Source organism: Metopolophium dirhodum, chromosome 1, assembly GCF_019925205.1.
Source record: "Metopolophium dirhodum isolate CAU chromosome 1, ASM1992520v1, whole genome shotgun sequence".
Lineage (NCBI taxonomy): Eukaryota > Metazoa > Arthropoda > Insecta > Hemiptera > Aphididae > Metopolophium > Metopolophium dirhodum.
In genome coordinates, this window is record NC_083560.1 from 96,122,198 (window position 1) to 96,144,748 (window position 22,551).

Consider the following 22,551-nt stretch of genomic DNA (forward strand, 5'->3'; position numbering starts at 1 on the left):
CCAGCGCCGCAGTCGACGCGTTAGACCGCTCGGCCACCTCGTCCCCCAAGTACCTTTTCAATTGTCATTGTTCATAGAAGTATCGTTTAGGGCATCGTGTATTTCTTCTGTGTTTCCATCTTCTTCAGAGCTGTCACTAAGATTACATGATAAATTTGTAATAGTGTCTCGTTCTTGTAAAAACTCTTGTAAAAACTGCAAGTTATCTTCATATTTATATTTCTTAATTTTTTTTGGTGCAGCTTGTCCTGATGTGGTTTTGTTTCGTTTTATTGCTCTCCTATATTGATCTCTTAAATTGTTCCATCGATTTTTGCATGCACTAGCTATCAAACAATTAATATAATTCAAAATCAATAAAAATGTCGTTTTTGAGTACAAAATAATCTTTAGCTTGGGTGATCAAAAGTCAAAAATTCCAAGTACTTAAAAAAAAAATAGGAACTCACTCTGCTATGTAGTAGGGTCGTCCTTGAGTAGGTCACTGTGATATATATGAAGGTGTTAAAATTTAATTAAATGATAAATCATTGTATACGAAGAGAAACGTAGATGATTAGTCAGCCTAAGTTATTTTATTTATTTATTTTATGTGTAAAATAATTTGATAATAAATCGTTATTTTAAAATCATGCTATTTATGTTTAATTTTTTTATTTTTAATTACATTAGACAAACATTAAGATTTTTAAACTAATTTAAATTATTTTAATATATTAAATTTTAAATTCTTAGTTATATAAATACAAAAAATTTATACATTTTGAACTACAAAATAATTTGCAAATATTTGTGATATTGACAAATTTTATCAATATCTGAACTTAAAACGCTTTAAAAAAAAAATTGTGCCCATGTATTTTGATAATTTTTTAATCACTCATAGATTAACTTAAGTAAAACCTTCTATTAAATTTTGACTCGGCAAAAAAAATTTTATCGACATTTATAAAAAATTTGAATATTTTAAATGCTTATAAATAGCAGACAAATTAACGAAATATTTTGAAAAGAAAATCATGCAAAGAAAATGTCACTTTAAACATCTGGTAGAAGTTTCAAGTTTTATGACTTATACTTTTTGAATAAAAACATATATCAAAAATCGTTAGAGGCCTAATCGTTATTTTACTCGACCACTACTATACAGCAGAGTGACTTACCCAGTTTTTTTTATGAGGAACCTTTATTACATTTTCAAGTTTTTTATCTAATAAAAATATAATTTAAAATTATAGGTACTTAGCAACCGGAGATTCGATGAGAAGTATTTCATTTAGTTATCGTTTAGGAGTTTCTACGGTATATACAATTATTATAGAGGTATGTAACGCAATTATTGAAATTATAATGCCCGAAGTCATGGCTGCACCAAATGAATAAAAATGGAAAGAAATAGCTTTAGAATTTTGGACTTCCTGGAATTTTCCAAATTGCTTAGGTGCAATCGATGGGAAGCATACAACAATTCAAGCACCTCCTAACAGCGGCTCACAGTATTTTTGTTACAAAAAAACATTTTCTGTTGTATTATTAGCACTGGTCGACGCGCATTACAATTGTATAGCTGTAGATGTAGGAAGCTATGGCAAAAATAGCGATAGTGGTATTTTGAACCACTCAATGTTGGGAAAAGCTTTAGAGCAAAATAAACTGGATATACCAGAAAAATCAGTATTGCCAGGTACAACAAATGAAGTACCATTCGTTATAATTGGGGACGAAGCATTCCCCTTAAAAACTTATTTGTTAAGACCCTATCCTGGCAAAAATCTTGATTGCAATGAAAAAAGAATATATAATTATCGAATTTGTCGTGCTAGGAGAGTCGTAGAGAACGTTTTTGGAATATTATCACAAACATTTCGAATATATAATAGGCGAATTCAAGCCAAACCTAAAAATGTTGATGTCATAATAATATCTACATGCATACTGCATAATTTTATTAAAAAGTACGATGGTAAACTAACCTATATACGTGATAATCAGCAATTCAATGCAGATCAATTAAGTGTAACTACATTAACAAATATTCCTATTCGAGGAGGAAATGCAACTCGGGAAGCATTTTTTATAAGAAACACTTTTAAAGATTTTTTTAACTCGTCCATAGGGTCAATCCCATGGCTAAATAATGTTTAATTTTTTTTTTTAAATGTTTTTTCAATTTGTTATACAATATAACAATTAATGTTAAGTATTAGTTAAGATTATAATAGGGTTAAATTCAGTGTACAAATTGAAATTGTAATAAATACTACTACACATTTATATAATTTTCTTAAATTAGTAATTAAATAATAATAATTAATAATGTAATTTATATTATGTTACTTCTACTTCTAATTTCTACTTAAATATATATTATTATTATATATTATATATATTTATATCTATTATATTATGTTACTTCTACTTTAATAAATTACTTATTTAATATTTTAAAACTTACTGGTTTGATTTAGTTCATCAGCAATACTTTTCCAAACTTTATCCTTACATGTACTGTCACTATAATATTTTGAATGACTCAAGTCATATAGTTCGGTAAGCGTTCTTACGAGTTCAATTAATTTTTCGTTGTTCATCAAGAGATTTGTTAAGAAAATTTAGTGAATAGTGTCTTAAAAAAACGAGTATATACTGACAACTGACTGTACTAATTGACGTATACAAAATAATAAAAATTAAAAACTTCTCAATGATAGGTGTCGAACATACACAATCATGCACATTGACTTCGAATGCCTGTTCAGGCATATTCATAGATACTATGTATGTATGTATGTATGTATGTATGTATGTATGTATGTATGTATGTATGTATGTATCATGTATGTATGTATGTATGTATGTATGTATGTATGTATGTATGTATGTATGTATGTATGTATGTATATATATATGTATGTATGTAATACATATATAGGGATAAATGTGTTGACTCGGGGTAAGACGAGTGTGTGACCGATTCGGTTCTCACGATGGTCTACGTGACCGAAAGGGCTGGTTCAGCACATTCTTAGAGGCCTGGACGGACCGTTGCGGCGGGCCTCGCCCGGCGGACGGCAGTCGTGTAAGGTCGAAAGAGTGAGTAACACCCGTGTTACTGGTCAGAGCATCTTTTATAGTTTATTACAGAGCCTCATATAGTTTTAATCAGAACCTCTCTCAGTGTCAGTATTTATATAGATTCATTACATAAATTATATAATATAAATACATTAATTCTTTTGTGTTCAATTGAAATATTTAGTATTAATATCAACTTATAAAAGCATTATATACATTATTACAACACGTGTCTAATTTAATAAATTGGTAATCTTAGTATACGTAATCTACGTTAAGATTTACGATAGTAAATTTATACCACCGTGCAAGAGCAGAATAATTTTTTCTAAAAGTGGTATAAAATAAATACCACTATGCTTCAAAGGATGTGTTAAATGCAATGATAAGTATCATTGAATACGAAAAACGATTCTGAACGGAGATATAGGAGCCTAGGATAATTTATATTAATATTATTACATTTATATATTGATTGTAATAAATAATTTTGTAATTAATAATATAATTATATTTGGATAAATTGTCTTTCCTGTTTTAGGTTTTTATCGACTGGACTGGCCTACAGGTCTTTGGCATTCTCCTTTAGAATCTCTCATAATGTTATCGCCAGGATCGTGTAAGACACGAGTGAAGCTATTTGGATGACATTAAATGCAGAACACATGCCACTTCCAACTATTGAGAGAACAAATCGCGAGTGATTATAAACGTATGTGCGATTTCCCAAATTGTATTGGGAGTATCGACGGAAAGTATGATCGTATAAAATGTCCCGTTCATTCAGGATCCATGTTTTTCAATTATAAAAATTTTTCTCCGTACATCTTCAAGGTATTACTGATGCCAGGTATAAATTTATTACGATTGATGTAGGAGATTATGGAATTTGAGACGTTTTAATCGATCGTGTAACGAACCCATAATATATTATTGTGATCGTTTCGCCTTCGGCTACATTTGGTAACATAAAGATTAGATAAACAAAAGCACATAGAAATTCGACTAGATAAATCAAAGTCATATATCTGATTAGAAAACCTATGGGAAGATACCGAGAGGGCAATGCGAATCTTGTTATCTCATTACAATAGGTACTACAATCTCACCTTAATCATAAATCATAAATGTATGAATATAATAATTAGATATTGTTATGTTATATACATATGTATATGTATATATATATATAGTGCATAGCATATAAATAGTAACGATGGCGTATAACATATATTGCAAAAACACGATAACAGGACACGATTCTTGGAATAACCAGGCGTGGGAATGTATCAATGATTAATTGAACAATGTCCTGTGAAATCCACAGATAAGTCGATAGACTAGGGGGAAGCAGGAAGCCCTATAAACCAGACCCGAAACGGCCTGTAGTTTAGTCGTGTGACACCATAGTACAGACGAGCACCTTCACGAAAGACAACGCAACAACTTGTCGAATTAGACTTAGAGTATTTTGTGCATAAGAATTCAATAAACAACTTAACTTTCAACCAGTCTAAATTATTTATCAACTCTACCTAAAGAAATCCTCTACCAGCGGTCTTGCTACCTGTAACTCTATAAACTAAGCAGTTAACCCAATTGCTAGTTTATAACACTGGCGTAGTCGAGTACGGAACTTCCAAGGAATTGAGGCGAGTCGAGCAGTCAGAGCAGCGGAAATCAACAGAGGAAGTGCAGCAGTGACGCAGAGCTCGATTCAAATCAACTACACGGAGGCAACTTTCAAAGTCACAGCGAGGACCGATCACCCTTGTCGACTCCGGGAAGTGACGAACAGAATTGAAGACAGGAAAGCAGACTAGAAGAAAAAATTAACAGAGCAGTAGGTGCAGAGATTATGTGAATTAAATAATTAAGTTGTAAAAATAATTACATATAGAATTGTAGCTTGGGTACACGTCTCACGTTGGTTTTTTTTTTAAGGAAGCCAGCGGTAAAATTTTAGTTTTGATTTTGGTGAAGGTGCGTATAATAAGTTGTTGTATTATATATTAAAGGGAAAAAATAGAAGTTGTTGAAAAAGAAATATATATAAAATAGACAGCAGTAGACTGATTTTTGTTGAAATAAATAGTTGAATTAAATAGGAATCAACAAATGAAATAGTAAGGGAATACTATAGTTAATTGAAAAAGTAATAGGAAAAAATATAGAATTTTATAGAGAAAATATTGGGGAAAATATATATATGAATGCACGCGTAGCAGTTGAATAAATGAAATAAGTTGATGAATAATTTTTATTAGAGAAAAAAAAAGAGATTATTGAAATACAATTTTGAAGTGAATTAATTGTTAGTCAATTGTTGAATAATTGAGTAGATTTGTGGGAAATATAGGTTAGGTACCTATGGAATAATTAAATGATTAAATGTTTTGTGAATAATATAGAAGAATATTGAAGTTGAAATATTGAAATAAAGTATATAAAGAGATTTTGTTTTTGAAGTATAAAGAAGTTGTTTTGAATAAACTGAAATAAAGTTAATTTTGTGTCTTAAAGGCAGTAAATAACCTTATATATAAGTGTATTGAATTGAAGTAATTAATGTTGAAAAATTGTAGACAAAGAAAATTAGATTGAAAGAAATCAATTGGGAAAAATATTACAAGTGGAAGTAATAGGAAGGCTAGCATAGAATAAGTGTAGTAATAGAATATAACAGTAATATTTCGATAAATAGGTAGTTAAATTGGTAACAAGTAATAGAATAATTAGATTTTAATTGTAAGAATTAATAAGAAATTGGATATTAGAATATTTGTTAAATTGGAGTAGCTACCCAATGTTGATGATATTATAATATCCAAAACTTATTATATATCGTAGGGAGAGCGATAGAAATTACGCAACGACAGAGTTACGTAAAAATACGAGCATTCTGTGTGTGTGATGCCGCGTTCCCACGAGGCGTTAATCACGACAGTCAACCACGCTTTCCTGAAATACACTTCTGTGTGAACGCATAGTCGTTAAACTTGCTTTCGTGAGGAACGGCGCACGACTCAAGCGTGGATAGATCAAACGTGTTTGATTTTCAGTCGTGATAAACCGTTCGTGAAACCAAGATGTCGTCACAGCAACGTGGAATTATTAAGTTTAACGACAGTGAAACTACGCGTTTTTTGGAGTTGTATTCTATGGAAAAGGTGTTATATGACTTTATACACTAAGCAGTTAACCCAATTGCTAGTTTATAACAATTGTCACGAAGAGCGTATGAAATACGCGATATTTTCAAACAGTACTTCAAAGACAACAATATTAACCTTCGAGCGGGCGCGCGGACGGTTTTTACACCGCACATTTAAAAATAATCGCGCCCATTCGTTGTAAGTTTCATGCAGCGAACCTATCCATTAGATAATCTCTAATTTCTTATCTAGTCGTAAGATAAGGCAGTTGTTATAATTTTAGCATTTTCGGGTGCGCTGTTATTTAGTTTCAAACACGATTACTTCCAATGCATATGTAACTGCGGTGTAAATACCGTTGTGCGCCTATTGCCGTTTCTATTTCAACCTGCGCCTGACATCGCTAATATTTTAATATGTAAGTGTTATTTTATAATTTTATTATGACTATTATTATTATTATTATTATTATTTTTATTATAATTAATTATTATTTATTTTTTATTATTATTTTATAATTTTATTATTATTATTATTATTATGTAGGTACTATATTATTATTATGTTTATTGTTTGTACCAAATGGAACCGGTCTTATGATTTTACGTGCCAATTTCAGTGAGAGGCGCTTCAGATTTCTTATGAGGTGCATACGTTTCGATGATATAAGTACAAGGACAGATCGGGTAAAAAATGATAAATTGGCCCCAATACGAGACCTATTGAATTGCTTTGTAATTAACTCCCAACAGTCATATTCTCCCGGCGAATTCACCACTATTGATGAAATGTTAGTCGCTTTCCGAGGCCGCTGTGGATTCATTCAATACATGGACAAAAAACCGGCGAAATATGGACTAAAGATGTATGCACTGTGCGATGCCCGAACGTTTTATACGTATAATTTAGAAATTTACTGTGGAAAGCAAGACACGGGCCCTTTTGCGACATCGAACAAGCCCTATGATATAGTTACCAGACTAACTGAACCTATTCAAAAATCAAAGCAAAACGTTACAACCGACAACTGGTTTAGCAGTTATCCATTAGCTGAAAACTTACTAAAAAACGGATTAACTTTTATGGGCACCCTAAAAAAAAACAAAAAAGAAATACCTCCGGAATTTATTGTTTAGCATAAAAATTTGGAACCTGATACACATCAATTCGGTGCCCAACCAGACATGACGCTAGTATCTATGGTGACGAAAAAGAAAAAAGTTGTACTTGTATTGTCTTCAATGCACGATGATAATTTCACTGATGAAGGTACAGGTAAACCAAACCAAATAATGGATTACAACGCTACTAAAGGTGGAGTAGACACGGTAGATTTGATGTGTGCCAGATGTTCCACGTCGAGAAATACTCGTAGGTGGTCAATGGTAGTATTTTTCCGCCTTCTCATTTAGCAGCAATCAATTCCTACAAGATTTTTAAAGCCAATAATCCAGACTCTTCCATTGTCCGAAGAATATACACATTCAACCTAGCGCTCAGCCTAATGAGAGAAAATCTGAATTATCGAGCCACAATTGCAAGCCTTCCTAAAGATATCAAGGTATTTTTGGAAAAATACAAACCACCTGCCGAACCTATTCCTCCATCACAAAGTCGAGCTTGCGTTTTGTGTGGTAAAAGAAAAAACAACAGAACGTCGACAACCTGCTGCCAATGTGGTAATCACATTTGTAAAAATCATTCAACCAAAACTGTTCGATGTAACTTGTGTGTGCAACCCGAAAGTGACGACCAAGAATATTTTGAGGACGTATAATAGTCCAGGCAAATTAGACTCATTTTTGACAAATAGCGGAAAAAAAAGCTGGAAAGCTGAATTTTAGTATACACCTTTATTGAAGGGTACTAAGTAACATACTAAAAGTCCCCTAAGATTTGATGACCGCTACCTCCGCTAGAGCGCGCTTTGTGCAAGAAAAATCAGTTTTTCTCAAATAACTCGGTTGTTATTAAGATTATAAGAAAAATACCTATATACTATATTATAGAAGAGGTAATTACCTATAAAAAATGTACTTCGTGGGATCAATATTTACCTTGATAATCGGACATCCAATATTATAGAATTGGTAATTTCTGTCTTACGGCGTCTGTAATTGTGACTAACACAGTTTTTTTTTGTATTAATTTTGTATAAATGAGCGGTTTATTGTTTTATAATTATTATCTAAACATAAAATAACTATTACATATAGAGGTAACCGGTAGGTATATAATAATAAAAATTAATATTGGTTAATATCGCGATGACACAATTTCGGTTACTGCTCGACAAACAAAATATTATTTATTTATTAACTTAAACAAAACTTTATTTATAACATAATCATCTTAATTTGTATGTAATTTTGGTCGTTTTTGAACACTAGTAGTAGGTGTATCATCATCACTGCAATGTACCTATTTGAATAACACGACATCGAAATAATTTATATAGAAAAATAATCTATTATTATGTTTAATAATTGTTTAAAATATATACCTGATTAGCAGCGTTTATTTCATCTGCTTCTTTTTTTGATTTGTTATCTTCATCTGATATTGATTCAATATCATCTTCATCAATAGCTTCCATCGCATTAAGGCATGAATTTCCTTTGCAGTATCCGCAGATCGTGGAACATTTTAAACCATGTTTTCGGCATCCACAACTAGCAGTGCATCCTTTTGTGCAGTTACACGAAATTAAATTTAGTAAGATTTCGGGAATCAGAGGACCTTTTAAGGGTATTGGCAATAATAAGTCACTTTTTAGATGCCAACCCCATTCTACTGGTATTTTTTCATTTCCCAGCCACATTTGAATTTGATGGTAAACTCGAAATGAATGTTCTCGCGCAGCTGCTTCAGAAGGTGGAATTGTTAATAACACATTTTTACTGCTGGATACGTTTTTTGCGAAACATTGATAACGGTAGTTATTGAGGTTTGTTTCTTTTTCACTGGCATTGTACAGTGCAAGAATAAACATTTCACCTGCCTTACATATATTATCTTTACTTGCAATAGGATCGTAAAATGTTTCTATTGAGTGTAATAAATAAGGCCGCTTCTCAACAATATTAAAGCACTGTACTTTACCTTTTCTATAAAATGAGGAAGTCGTGTCACAACCACAAAATACATGTACAAATAAAATTGATTTTTTTGTATCTTTTTGTGATTGTTATCTATTAGTTGAATAAATTCTTCTTTCAATTGTACCTTTTCCCGGTTTCATGAAAAAAATGTTATTGGTTGTAGGAGCCAGGCCTGTTAGAATAATTAATAAGTCAATATCTTCACCAACTATTATTACAACTGTTTCATTTGTTAACGATAAATCAATGGCAGTATTCACGATCAAAGTATCTGCATCGTCTAAGGCTTGATTCACGGTTATATTAGATTTTTCAAATTTGTTTGTTAACATGTGAATTAATCTTGTTTTATTTTTTTCATTTGCTAAAAATAACTCTTGGTTAACTGTACTCCGCATTGTTTCATTAAATATTATTTCCATAGAACATGTTTTATTGGAGCGCTTTAGGCGTTCTACATTTTTTGTGTTCTGTGAACTTTTTTCATACCCATCAAAAATTATAACGGACTTTTCTCCGTAATTTTTTTTAACATATGATATGTAAGAATCACAAATATTACCAAAAGTTTGATTTGATGGCCATATAACTCGGTGTAATAGGTACCCACCATCAACAACACAAATATAGTTTGATAATTCCATATTTACAACAGGTGTGAACATTTTATACATTAATGATTTTTGACTTTTTCTCATCCCTAATTCATTAAAAATTGAAAGAGGATAAGGGGCTAACTCATATTTCAAATATTCCTTTAGTTCTTCATCACTTTTTTTAATGAACGAAATACGTTGAAATAATAACAGTGGATCAATCGGAGTTACTTCGCCATTAACTTTAATTGAGGAATTTAAGCTGGCTAGCGTCAAAACACGGCTAGTTCTTTTTAGTGATACATCACTGAAATGTTTGCCTACTATAGAGTCCATTGAAACTCTACCAATTTCAACGGCTTCATGACAATTAATAGAAGCATCGCCAATTAGTCCACTAAATATAGACATAATTACTTTACATTCCGGAAATGGATAATAAGAAGATAGCCAATTGGTCAGTTTTACTATGTCAGAATTGTCCCTCTTCATTCTTGCACTTCTTAGTTCAACGTGTTGCTCTGAAAAAACCATACTTAAACTACAGAAATCCTTAAGACTCTGACATACTTCATTGACTGGACTCATATTTTGTGTCCACTTCATAATAACACTGTCACTTATGCCACGTCCGTGAGTTAACCCCCCTGAGCTTTTCATCAATCGCATAAGTGTCTGTTCTATTGTCGTATCAGACCACACACCCGACCAAAACTTATCAGTTCGTTTAATGGTAAAATATCCTTCGCTAGTGAATTTTTGAAATTCTTCCTTTTCCATTTTGAATTCTAACTTGTACATATCTTGTAAATATATATGTGAAGCTTTAGCATAAGGGAAATGTCCACTAGCATGAAAATATGGAATCATTTTTTGAACACACTGTAAATGAAGTTTCCAATCCCCTATTCGTTCAGCCATTACAAAATGTTTCATTAGAGTTACCATATTAAAATATTGAACCCATAGTTTTGAAGTTGGGCCTCTTTTTTCGAGGTTTTTTAGGCATTCATTAAAGCGAGTGTGTAAAATTGTCATGTCTACAACAGTTTGCCCATATTTTGGGGGATCATTTTGAAAATTATTTAAATTATTTACAATATCATGGTAATCTTCCGTATTTAAATTTAGTTCTTTGAAAATAAGTTTACCCAATACTAATTGTACTAATACATGTCCCCTAAAACTTCTCGAGTATGCATGACCTGTTAACATTTTATCAACAGAAATGGGAGCATAAATTGTGCTGAGTAAATCTTTTAGTCCACTCCCAGCCATTAAAAAACCAATGCATCCAAGAAAAGACATAAGTAAGTGAAAGCCTCCTAAGCGAACAATAATATTAGAAATGTTTGTATTTTGTTCACAACTTGCTACTATATCACTCGCTTTAATATAAAGTGGTTGATCGAATGTAACAAAACACATTTTTTTTTGGTTAAACTCAGAAATATTTTTCGATGCAAAGTCCAAAACAGAGTATATAGTATTGTAATTACTAGGTGATTGGTTAACAAATGGTAAAAACAATACTTGAGATTTTTCATAAGGTAAGTTTTGTATTATTCTATCCATAAAACCACTCCAATTAGGAATATTAATTAATGTCAAGTGTTTACCACACATCCAAATTAAATCCCAGGTTTCTGTTAATGAATTATAATCACTAATTTTTCATAGTCTTGATAAATCTTCTAAAATAATTTTTGTAAAACCCATTTTTCCTTCTTTCTCAAATGTTTGAAATGCAATTTGATGTATTGTACCTATTTTACTTGATGGTATAATTGATTTTAATCGATTTATCGGACCATTCGATTTTACAAACTGTTTTGGTGTAATACAACGTATACCACCCATAGAATGAAACGTATTTAAACCATCTAATGTATTAGTATTATGATCCGCATTATCGAAAACATACTGACAAAATGCGCCCGAAATAAAAGTTGGTTGTACACTAATTAGGACTGACGATTCAAAAATCATTACTTCATTGTATGTTGCACAAAGTCCCATACTTGACATCATTGATATTAAATCCTTAGACCCAAATTTTCTATGTAAGTAAATGGAGGTTCCAATTAGTAATGGAGAATTAAATGACCTAGGTCTAGTTGCAGCTATTATAATATGAGCCGCAGCGGTACGTTTCCTATTTATTTTTTTTTCATTTTTTTCATTTTTTTCTTTAATAAGCGTTTTAAGAAATAAGTTGAAAGCTTCAGGAATTTGATTTTGCAAATCACATAAAAAATTGTCAGATGAAGGATAAGTATCCAGCTCATAAACTTGAGATCTAATTTCTTCCCTAATAATTTTAGCTGCAGTCTCTATAATCCGTAACTTTTCTTCATTTACGTCACTTTTTTTTTCAGTATACCATTGATTAGTTAAAATTTTATAACCTGTATCACGAAAACAAATAGTAGTTTTTTGTTTTTTAGAAGTTGACACTATAACGTCATCTTTATATTTTATTTTCAAACGAGCGACAACAGACTTTATTTCGAGCTCATAACCATCACATTGAACCTCTTTTATCAAATCTTCAATTGCATATTGACATTCATCACTACTTTCCAAAATGTTGTATATTTTTTCCATCGCAATATTCAGTTCTTCACTTGCGGGTCTACCACGTTTTGTACCTTGTTTAGGCAGAGCAAAAAACTTTTTATGACAGTCTCCGTGGTATTTAGCCTCAACCGCTACTAAATCGAACACATTAGTAATACGATTAACAATCTTTTTACCCCAATCATCACCCCTCTTAATCGCAATGTCTAAAGTTGAAATCTTTATTTCTAAACTCTGGACATCATGAACAGACCTCCAATTTTCTTTTTTTTCTCTTTTTTTAAAAAACTCGTCATCTATGACTTCATCACAAAACAAACATTGCAACTTAAAATTAAATTCTGGTATAGCTGACCTTAATTTTCCTTTTGTTGGTGAGGTGTAACTGGTACCGCGTAAATCCTTCGCTGCATTTACTGCATTGATTGCAGCTTTGATACTTTGCGGTCGGGTGTAATCCTTACGACATTTTGGGTGCACTTTTATATTTTCGTTAAATTTTAACCACTTGTCGTCAAATCTTTGTTTACTTGAACTTATTAATGAATCTAAACCTTTAGATTTTAAAGTTACCACCTCACTTTCCAAGTTAATTAGATTTTCACAAATGCAGCACTTACTTAAAGACATACCTATCTACTTCTATTAACTAATTTCAAATAAAAAATAATCGATGAATAATAATTAAAATGATATAATATACATGATCGAAAACAATATAATCAAAAATACGCGTCGTATATAGCGACGTATTGACACGATAAGCTCTATTACATTACAGACACACGACTGAAGTAGATTAGCGCGACACGAACTGATTCGCGATAGTTAAAGTTATTTTTAAATAAATACTATGTACGGGCCACTATGGGGTATTCCTATAGTAAGAGTAATAGGTTTTATGATGGTAGTTATTATAACAGGACATACAAATATATACTATTTATAACCAATAGTAACACAAATCAGTCAAAATTGATAAACTGCATTCAACATAACAAGATAATAATTATATATTTTAAAATAATAGATTATTTTTCTATATAAATTATTTCGATGTCGTGTTATTCAAATAGGTACATTGCAGTGATGATGATACACCTACTACTAGTGTTCAAAAACGACCAAAATTACATACAAATTAAGATGATTATGTTATAAATAAAGTTTTGTTTAAGTTAATAAATAAATAATATTTTGTTTGTCGAGCAGTAACCGAAATTGTGTCATCGCGATATTAACCAATATTAATTTTTATTATTATATACCTACCGGTTACCTCTATATGTAATAGTTATTTTATGTTTAGATAATAATTATAAAACAATAAACCGCTCATTTATACAAAATTAATACAAAAAAAAACTGTGTTAGTCACAATTACAGACGCCGTAAGACAGAAATTACCAATTCTATAATATTGGATGTCCGATTATCAAGGTAAATATTGATCCCACGAAGTACATTTTTTATAGGTAATTACCTCTTCTATAATATAGTATATAGGTATTTTTCTTATAATCTTAATAACAACCGAGTTATTTGAGAAAAACTGATTTTTCTTGCACAAAGCGCGCTCTAGCGGAGGTAGCGGTCATCAAATCTTAGGGGACTTTTAGTATGTTACTTAGTACCCTTCAATAAAGGTGTATACCAAAATTCAGCTTTCCAGCTTTTTTTTCCGCTATTTTATTTAATTTGCCTGGACTATAACTAATTTTTTTTTCTCATTCGTATTTTTTCGTAACAAAAATTTCTCATTTTATTTGTTCACAAGAAAGTGATATTTAAAAATTTAGTTATAGTTTAAAGTCTATTTCTCAAAAACACTTATTTTGTAATTTTGTTTTGTATCTACTTATGTTATATGAAAGTCTAATAAGATTGTTATCGTATCATTTGTTTATTTATGTTAGTATAATAATTTGCCAATGTATTATAAAGTTTTAGTAAGTTATCGTTTAATTAACTCAAAAATGTATAAAAAGGATGTTTATATAATTTATTGTGTTAAAAGAGGACGTCATAGAAAATAAAAGACTGGTTTCAACTTTATTTGTTCATAAATATATGTTTTTTTTAATATAAATGTTCATATTATTTTAATATTCTTTGCATATTAAACAATAGTTATGTTTCTTCAACATTATTTTCACAACATTCAATTATTTTTTTATTCCAAATTAACGTACGGATTAATATTGTCTATTGAAAAAACTATAAGATTCATATAAACAATAAACATGAATTCAAATGCGGCCCTAAATTATGCGGTGTTAACCCGTCATGACTCGCACGTATAATTTGAACACTGTTACTCGCGCGTAGAGCAATTCGCTCACCTAGTATATTTCATCGTGAATGTAATATTTTAAGAACAAATAATTGATAAATCATAAAATAAACCAATGTTGAATATTCTTTATTAATATATTGAAAAAAAATTTAAATAATTATACTGACTTATGTACTATGAAATGTAATTTTATAAACTGTTTTCTGCAAAATCATAATGAGAAAATAATTAAAATGTAATATGTATGCATGAATTAATTTACAAACTTAAACAAACTAATCATCTAAATCTTCGTTGTTTCCGTTGCACAAATTGCATAGGGCTAATGTGTGTTCTTTACATAATGGCACAGAGCACCTTGCACATTTTACCTAAAATATAAAATAATTAATTGTATATACATATATTTGGGCTTAGTAGTGTATCTACTTACCACGGTATAGCGATTTTTCCTTGCAGGACAGTAAGCACATTTAACTCTTTCTGTAGGTCTTGGGTCCTCTTGAGTTGGTGTGGAGATTTGACCGGTGAAACGATTTATTTGTTTTCGAAGATCAAAAGACAAATTTTTACAATTCAGTCGTTGTTCCATAAATGGTTTACATAGATCTTGCCCAAGAGATTTTAAAAATTGACGTCTACTTATAGTAGTATCAGTGTTGGCTTTATAAATAATTTGGCTATTTATACCACCTATATTCATAAGAGAAAAAAATATGGTAAAAGGCCATCTAAAACTAATCCTTGCTACGGAATATTCAGCTTTTAGTTCGTCAACTACGTCGACTCCACTCCTCCTTTGGTAAAATTATAAAAAGTAATTACTTCAGGCTTACGTTGTTCTCCGCTTTCTACATCAATATCTCCTTGCTTGTGCATTGTTGACAACATCAGTACATTTTTATTTTTTTTTTGGTACGTATGATACTAATAAACATTCTTTACTATATCCAAATTTACTACTATTCACTTCTCGTTTCTTTGTGTCCAAAAAAAGAGGAGGTATTTCTCTTTTATTTTTTCTAATTGTCCCAACCATAGTAATTCTATGATTTTGTAACAGGTCAACGGCCAATGGAACAGATGTAAACCAATTATCAATGGTCAAGTTCCTACCCGTTTTGGAAATTGGAGAAATCATCCTCTTGACAATACTTGATTCACTATTATCTTGATTATAAGGACCATTAGGTTGTTTCCCTACGTAAACCTCCATATTTGTTGTGTAAAATAAAAGAGCATCTACGAGTGAAAATATTTTTATACCATACTTGTTGGGCTTTTTAGGGATATATTGCCGAAAATTACATTTCCCTCTGAAACCTTCAAGCATCTCGTCAATGGTACAATATTCCCCGACAGTATAATTTAATTTACAGCGATCAACAAATTCATCAAAAATAGTTCGAATAGGTGCTAATTTATCAATTTTTTTTCTTTCACTGCGAGTATTTATATTACCAAACCTTAGTGCTCGTAATAATAAATAAAAACGCGTTTTTGACATAACAGCTCTAAAATACTCCGGCGATAACCCATCATTTGACCAAAGATCCGACAAATTTAGATGATTACTTTTCATCATACCAGCTATGTACAAAAGACCGAACAACGCTCGTATTTCTACTACACTCGTATCCAAGACATCTCGTTCCCTACCATAATTTATTCTAATTTTGGTCAAATAGATATTAGTACATGTAACAATTTCTTGAATAACGTTGTCAGGAAAGAAAAGTGACCAAGATTCTATAATTGTTTTTGCATTTCGCGCATGAGATTTCACTCCCGGTAAATGAGTAATTATATTGCAATGAGCAGTACGGGTATTGCGTGGAGGTGGATTTTTTTTCCATTTGGTAATTTTATCCTTGCCCAATCCTCACCTTCATCGTCAGGTTCTGATTCATCGCTAGTGTTTTCGGTAGGTTCGTCGCTCTCGTAGTTTTCTTCATTATGCCGTTCTACAGATATTGTATTTTCATCATTTTCACTATCATCACTACACGAATCATTTAGTGATTCCATATCTTCATTTAACCACGAACTAATTAACTCACTCATACTTTTGAAAAATAAAATAAACGGCAAAAAAAGTAAAATATTGAATAAAAAAATAAACAAGTAAAAACGAAAATATGAACGCGAAATTAAAACGCTGTTACTCGCGCGTCGAGGGATTCGCTCACAAAACACGATTAGTTGATTTCGGAAAGCAATAGGTATCGTTATCGGAACGCAATTGTGCCAGTCAACTGATAAATCTATTTTTAAATACTTCGTCATAAGGTACTATGAATTTGGGAAAAATATAACAACCCACAAGCCAGTGGTTACCAACCTAAAAACTATGTGAGGCAAATTCTCACACTCGAGCAATGACGGGTTAATACCGTCGCGCGCCCGCGTGTCTAACTGCAAAATGCGCGCCCGCTCGAAGGTTAATAAACTCAATAACAGAGTAAATTTGTAGTGTATTAGTTTAATTTTATGTTGATAAAAATTAATAACAATAAAAGGTGGAGAAATACATTAAAATAAAATACTATTGCATCATTATTTACATTTCGTGTGTAACGTCACGGATTTTTTAGCCTTATTTATTATAATTTTATTCCCCGACACACCTATTGCTAACGTTGTTGACAAGTCAACGCACCTTTATTATTATAACCATTAATAATAAAACGTAGATATCGCGCGCTAATGCACTAATGACCACAGTGTTATGCAATAATTGTTCCCCATTCCCCCCTTCGTCATGCAGTGACGTCATCGACGTGCCGCGGTTGTCCGCCACCCGTCGCCTCCAGCGCTTTTGTCACGTCCGCCGGCACGGCCGCAGGTAATACTGTCTCGATACACCAATAATGTAACAAATCCCGCATCAACACGACACTGATCCACCCCACCACGACAACTCCACGGCAAGAAAGCTCCGACCAGACAAACGGCCTGACGGCGTACTCACGTCTCACCGTCTTCACTTTTACCTTTTCGCACGGCCTGTGAAGCGGACGTCTTCCCGATCGGCCTCCGAAATATTATTTTTTTGGCAATACATCACCTCGAAGCCAGTTTTTCGCTCTACGGCCCTGAATCGGTTCAACGACACCTGTACATAATTACCTACTCGCTGTTCTACAACAACAATACAACATGATGGGCTGAGACACGACTACAGGCCCGATGTTCGGGCGAAGTATCCGTCACCCACGTCAATATAGTCAGCAGCAGTCACGTCTGTAATGATCGCCGTGAAGGTTAGGTTACGTTGAACACTAATACAATAATTATTTAAACGACCTAGCACGTTCGTCGTTGTCTTGAGTCGTGGTTGAGAAAGATAGGTAAATAATTAATAACACTTTTTTAGACTTTTTAAATATGACAATTACATAACACTTTATTATTACAAGTTTGAATTACAAAATAACTATAAGGACTGTCGTAAGCTTGATAGACCTACGACGAGGGCTGACTATCTTCTAAGTAATAGTAGGTGCTCTACCCGTATTTATGCGGGTTCTAACAATGACGTATTGGGGCGTGATATCTATATTCTAATATTACTTCCCTAGTAATGTCAAATTGCATTATGATGGGAGTAGGTAAAACAACTTGTTGTTTTCACCTCTGATCCACGCATCCTGTTATTTAGGCCTATTTTACATTGCATATTACCACCTACATTACCCATTATAAATTATACTAAATGTATAATTTATTCTACGTGATATTGTTTAATATCGTATTAAGGCTGTGGGTATTAATACATCCCTAATATTGTTGAATTGCACTATTTTGTGACTCGGTAAAACAACTTGTTGTTTTCACCTTTGCTCTATATTTTCTGTTATTTAGGATTATATTAATACCTACGTTTCTACTCATAAATTATACTATGTATAATTTATTATTTTACTCATTTTATTTAAAATATAATGGCTTTTGGGCTTACTACACGTCCATGTATCGTAATTATATTTTCCCCTTGGTCCCCCCTTTCAAAGCACGATTTAGAGGCGTCGCAAGACGCGGGTCCTTTTTTTATCCCCATTCTCCTTGGTATGAAACATCCCGGCTGTAACGAGCCTCCACACACACATTTTCCCGGTAACCCCGTGAGGACACACAATGAATAATATGGTGTGCCGCTTCCAGTGGGCCGGACAAAATGTGCCGAAAATTCTTATTTATATTGTAATTGCCATATGCCATCTTATACTTATTGTAATTGCCATGTGCCATCTTATACTTATTATATTTGCCATGTGCCACCTTATACTGTATTTTGTAACAAAATTATGAAAATGTTATTATTAAATTATTTATTATTTAACTTATGTAAAATACACCCACGTGATTACCTTAAAATTATAACTTATTATATCTTTATTAATCCACCCTTTCCCCAAAATAAATCTTGGAGTTTCAATACCCCATGCGTGTATTATGCCTGTGAGTTCCACCGACTTGACCCTCGGGTCTCACGCGGTGCGGCTCACAGGTCACGAGGAAAGTGTTCCCCTTTCCTCGTGGGTAGTTTTTGTGGAACTAAAAAGCCCAAATCCTTACACGTGTAATCGTGTTCTTTTTATATTAAAACATGCTATTATAATCTACGACATAATCGTATTGATTTAATAGTTTTGAATCACTCTATTGAAATCTATTAATTCTAAACAAGAAACCAACTATTTTTATTACCAACTACTATTTTATTTTCAACTTCACGATATACTATTATTGCTATAATAGTTTTAAATCACTCTATTGAAATCTATTTATAATTCTAAACAAGAAACCAACTATTTTTATTACCAACTACTATTTTATTTTCATCTTCACATCATGACATGCATAACCACATAAAAACCATTGAAATTGTAGCATGCTACCTCATCATTATATATGAAGAATGGTGATAGTTTTTTAACCATATTTTCCTTTGTTATTTCCTAAAGATTTACAATTATAAATCTACATAAATTTCATTCACCATTATTTTATCTTTATTTTTGAAGGTTAAGCAATTATTATTGTTTTTCAAAACATATTATTATTAGGTACATCGTAATATTTGTTCAGTTTAGTAAATTTAAATCAATGCAAATTAAATTTGTACATGATATAAAGAATAATAATAACAGAATAAAACTGAAAAACAAATACATAATTATAATAATAACAAAGATAATCATAATATTTAGTACTCAATAATATAATAAACAAATTAATATTTAACTAAATGTTAAATAATTAATTTGTATCAATTTAACATCTCAATCTGGTACATATTATCAATGTTTGGGCATCGTCATTCGTGGTCTAACGTAGACAGTGTTCTGTCGTTTTCAGTTTGTAAAGGAACAATCAATCATTAGACTTCGTCATTATTCACTAAGTAGTAAGAAGTAAGTACTGATTATTCAATATCTACTAAGTTAATATCATAATTTATATTTTATAAGTCTTAATATTTACATAATATAATATAATATATTATATAGAACAAATTATATAACATAACACACTAATCAGTGTTGGGAAAAACAATTCTACGATTAACCAATGAGTTTATTTGGCTTTAATTGATTACTAAATATTCATAAATTTCACACTCATTGAATTTTTCATCACCTACTTAAGGGTTAAAATAAATTATCATGTAGGTACAAGATAGTAGGTAGTAGGTGCTATTGATGTTAAGAATAATAAATGTTCATATGAAAAAAAAAACACAATAATAATCATACACTACGATTAACAATGTACCTAATCATTCTCCGTGATTAAGTTCACTAGGTAATACATTATTTTTTAGTGAAATTTTATTATTTTTAACATCAATTGTACCTAATCTTAATCCTTAACTAATGGCAATTCAAAATTAACATGTATTTGAAATTAATTAATACTAAAAGCCAAATAAACTGTAAAAATTGGTTGATCTTAGAATGTTTTACTATTAACTAGTTAGTAGCTAGGGCAATTCTTAAAGGTTTAGTCCGACAAACTGTTTAAATTGTGATGCTCTATTACCTAATTAACTTTTGAAAATATTTTAATAATTATTACTACATAGGTATGGTCTATTGCAACCTCACAAATGGATAAAATTAAATTAAAATAAATACCTATCCATCTGTATAGAATTTAAAAGTAGCATATTTTTATTTTTATTTAAAGTTTACTAACAAGTAACAATCCTGGTTATTTAAATTCAAATATGTTTTGGTACTTAAATATTACTTATGTATTATAAAAACACATCAATAATTGAACGCATATTTTAATATACTTCACTATTCAGTATTTATACATTGTTGACCTTTAATTTAGGTTGATAATTGGACATTGGTTCATAATGAGTGATGTTGAACAGAATACCAATATTCCGGAGAAAGAAAAAGAATCAAAATCAACTATTCAAAAAAAATTAAATTCTGGTGACTAAACTGTTAGAGAAAGTTGATGGAAAAGCCGAATTTTGGAAATGTTTTAATAAAGTGGTGTTTAATAATGAGACAGGTTTTATTTGTTGTACTAAATGTAAAACATTAATAGCCTATACTTACAATACAGGTAGTTCCCAACTTGGTAGACACAAGTGTGCGTTAGTATCAAGAGAGCCAAATAGTTCTATGCACTTTTAGGCTATATGAAAAGAACTGGTGACAACAATAAAATTTCCAAAATACTGATTCAAGAGCTTGAAATAAGATGGAATACCCGTTTATTAATATCTATGTCCATCGAAGAACAGTTTCAAGAAATTAAAGACTTGTATAAAGAAGAGCCTCGTCGATTTTATGATATTGATTTATTATTGCTAAAAATGATAATAGAATTCTTAAAGCCATTTAAACATGCAACTGATGAATTAGAAGGTGATACATATCCTACTATACATAAAGCAGTGGCGGATTTGAGGGGTGGGGGGTGACGTGGCGATTACCCCCCCCCCTCCCCATTGGGCTTTTTTTACTTGAATTATATATTGTATTCATTATTCATAGAATATCAAATTCATAAGTCATAAATATATCTTCAAGCATAAATGATACAAAAAAGGTATCGTATTTTTTTGAATATCTTATCAATTATTATTATTCGATTATCAATACAAATTATCGAATTTAGGTAACAAGATAATGTTATAAACGTTATAACATATTATAACCACAATTTTTGTAGACAACAACGGTTACAGTTTTTGATTATAGTTAGAATGACAGATAAAATCATTTTATCGCCAAGCAGCACCGATGCACCGTGTCAATCTGTTTATCACTTCATTTTTATAAAATAAATTAAATGATCTATGAATTAAATATTATTTTGTTCACTGTGAGTGTTTGTGACTGTGGTAAACACAAATTAAAATATAATTAAAATATTTAAATTCTTGGTGGTAAATACTAAATTAATCAATAATTGATAAAATAATACTGATTGCTATAAATATATTTACAATTATTTTCAATATTAAACTATATTTTAAACTATTAAACAATAATATACCATTTGAGAAACGGAGAACATGAGTGAGAAACGGAGAACCTTGTATAATTTCTTTAATAAGAAACCTAAAATGAATATAGAGAAAAGTAAGTAAATTATCTGCTGACATCACTAGTTATGTTTTAGTTTTAATTTAATATTTAGATGACACCAATAAGATTGATCCAGATGACCCCGTTCCAGTTTTGGCTGAATCACAATCAGAAACTCATTTTTCAGTT

The 22,551-nt window shown here is 31.1% G+C and overlaps 3 protein-coding genes and 1 pseudogene across 3 annotated transcripts; 1 reads left to right on the forward strand and 3 right to left on the reverse strand.

The window, feature by feature from the left end:
- Nucleotides 1–57: 57 nt before the first annotated feature.
- On the reverse strand, nt 58–2,591 carry LOC132947059 (transcription factor Adf-1-like). The gene is made up of 2 exons (XM_061017240.1): nt 2,456–2,591; nt 58–326 (listed from the first exon to the last, which is right to left on the reverse strand). The coding sequence occupies exons 1-2, from the start codon at nt 2,589–2,591 to the stop codon at nt 58–60; spliced, it is 405 nt and encodes a 134-aa protein (XP_060873223.1).
- A 4,280-nt stretch (nt 2,592–6,871) lies between these two features.
- On the forward strand, nt 6,872–7,366 carry LOC132947067 (piggyBac transposable element-derived protein 4-like). Its single transcript, XM_061017250.1, has one exon. The coding sequence runs from the start codon at nt 6,872–6,874 to the stop codon at nt 7,364–7,366; it is 495 nt and encodes a 164-aa protein (XP_060873233.1).
- A 1,200-nt stretch (nt 7,367–8,566) lies between these two features.
- Nucleotides 8,567–9,222, reverse strand: LOC132933871 (uncharacterized; annotated as a pseudogene).
- Nucleotides 9,223–15,704: 6,482 nt separating this feature from the next.
- On the reverse strand, nt 15,705–16,867 carry LOC132947071 (piggyBac transposable element-derived protein 4-like). The gene is made up of 2 exons (XM_061017261.1): nt 16,690–16,867; nt 15,705–16,552 (listed from the first exon to the last, which is right to left on the reverse strand). The coding sequence occupies exons 1-2, from the start codon at nt 16,865–16,867 to the stop codon at nt 15,705–15,707; spliced, it is 1,026 nt and encodes a 341-aa protein (XP_060873244.1).
- Between the last annotated feature and the right edge of the window lie 5,684 nt (nt 16,868–22,551).

Bases quoted from the DNA above. Each gene is read 5' to 3' on its own strand.
- LOC132947071 (XM_061017261.1), bottom strand. From the start codon at position 16,867: ATGAGTGAGTTAATTAGTTCGTGGTTAAATGAAGATATGGAATCACTA. The intron at 16,553-16,689 runs GTGAGGATTGGG...AAACAATTATAG, and splicing joins ATCAGAACCTGACGATGAAG to AATCTTGGTCACTTTTCTTT.
- LOC132947059 (XM_061017240.1), bottom strand. From the start codon at position 2,591: ATGAACAACGAAAAATTAATTGAACTCGTAAGAACGCTTACCGAACTA. The intron at 327-2,455 runs GTAAGTTTTAAA...ATTGTTTGATAG, and splicing joins TGATGAACTAAATCAAACCA to CTAGTGCATGCAAAAATCGA.
- LOC132947067 (XM_061017250.1), top strand. From the start codon at position 6,872: ATGAGGTGCATACGTTTCGATGATATAAGTACAAGGACAGATCGGGTA.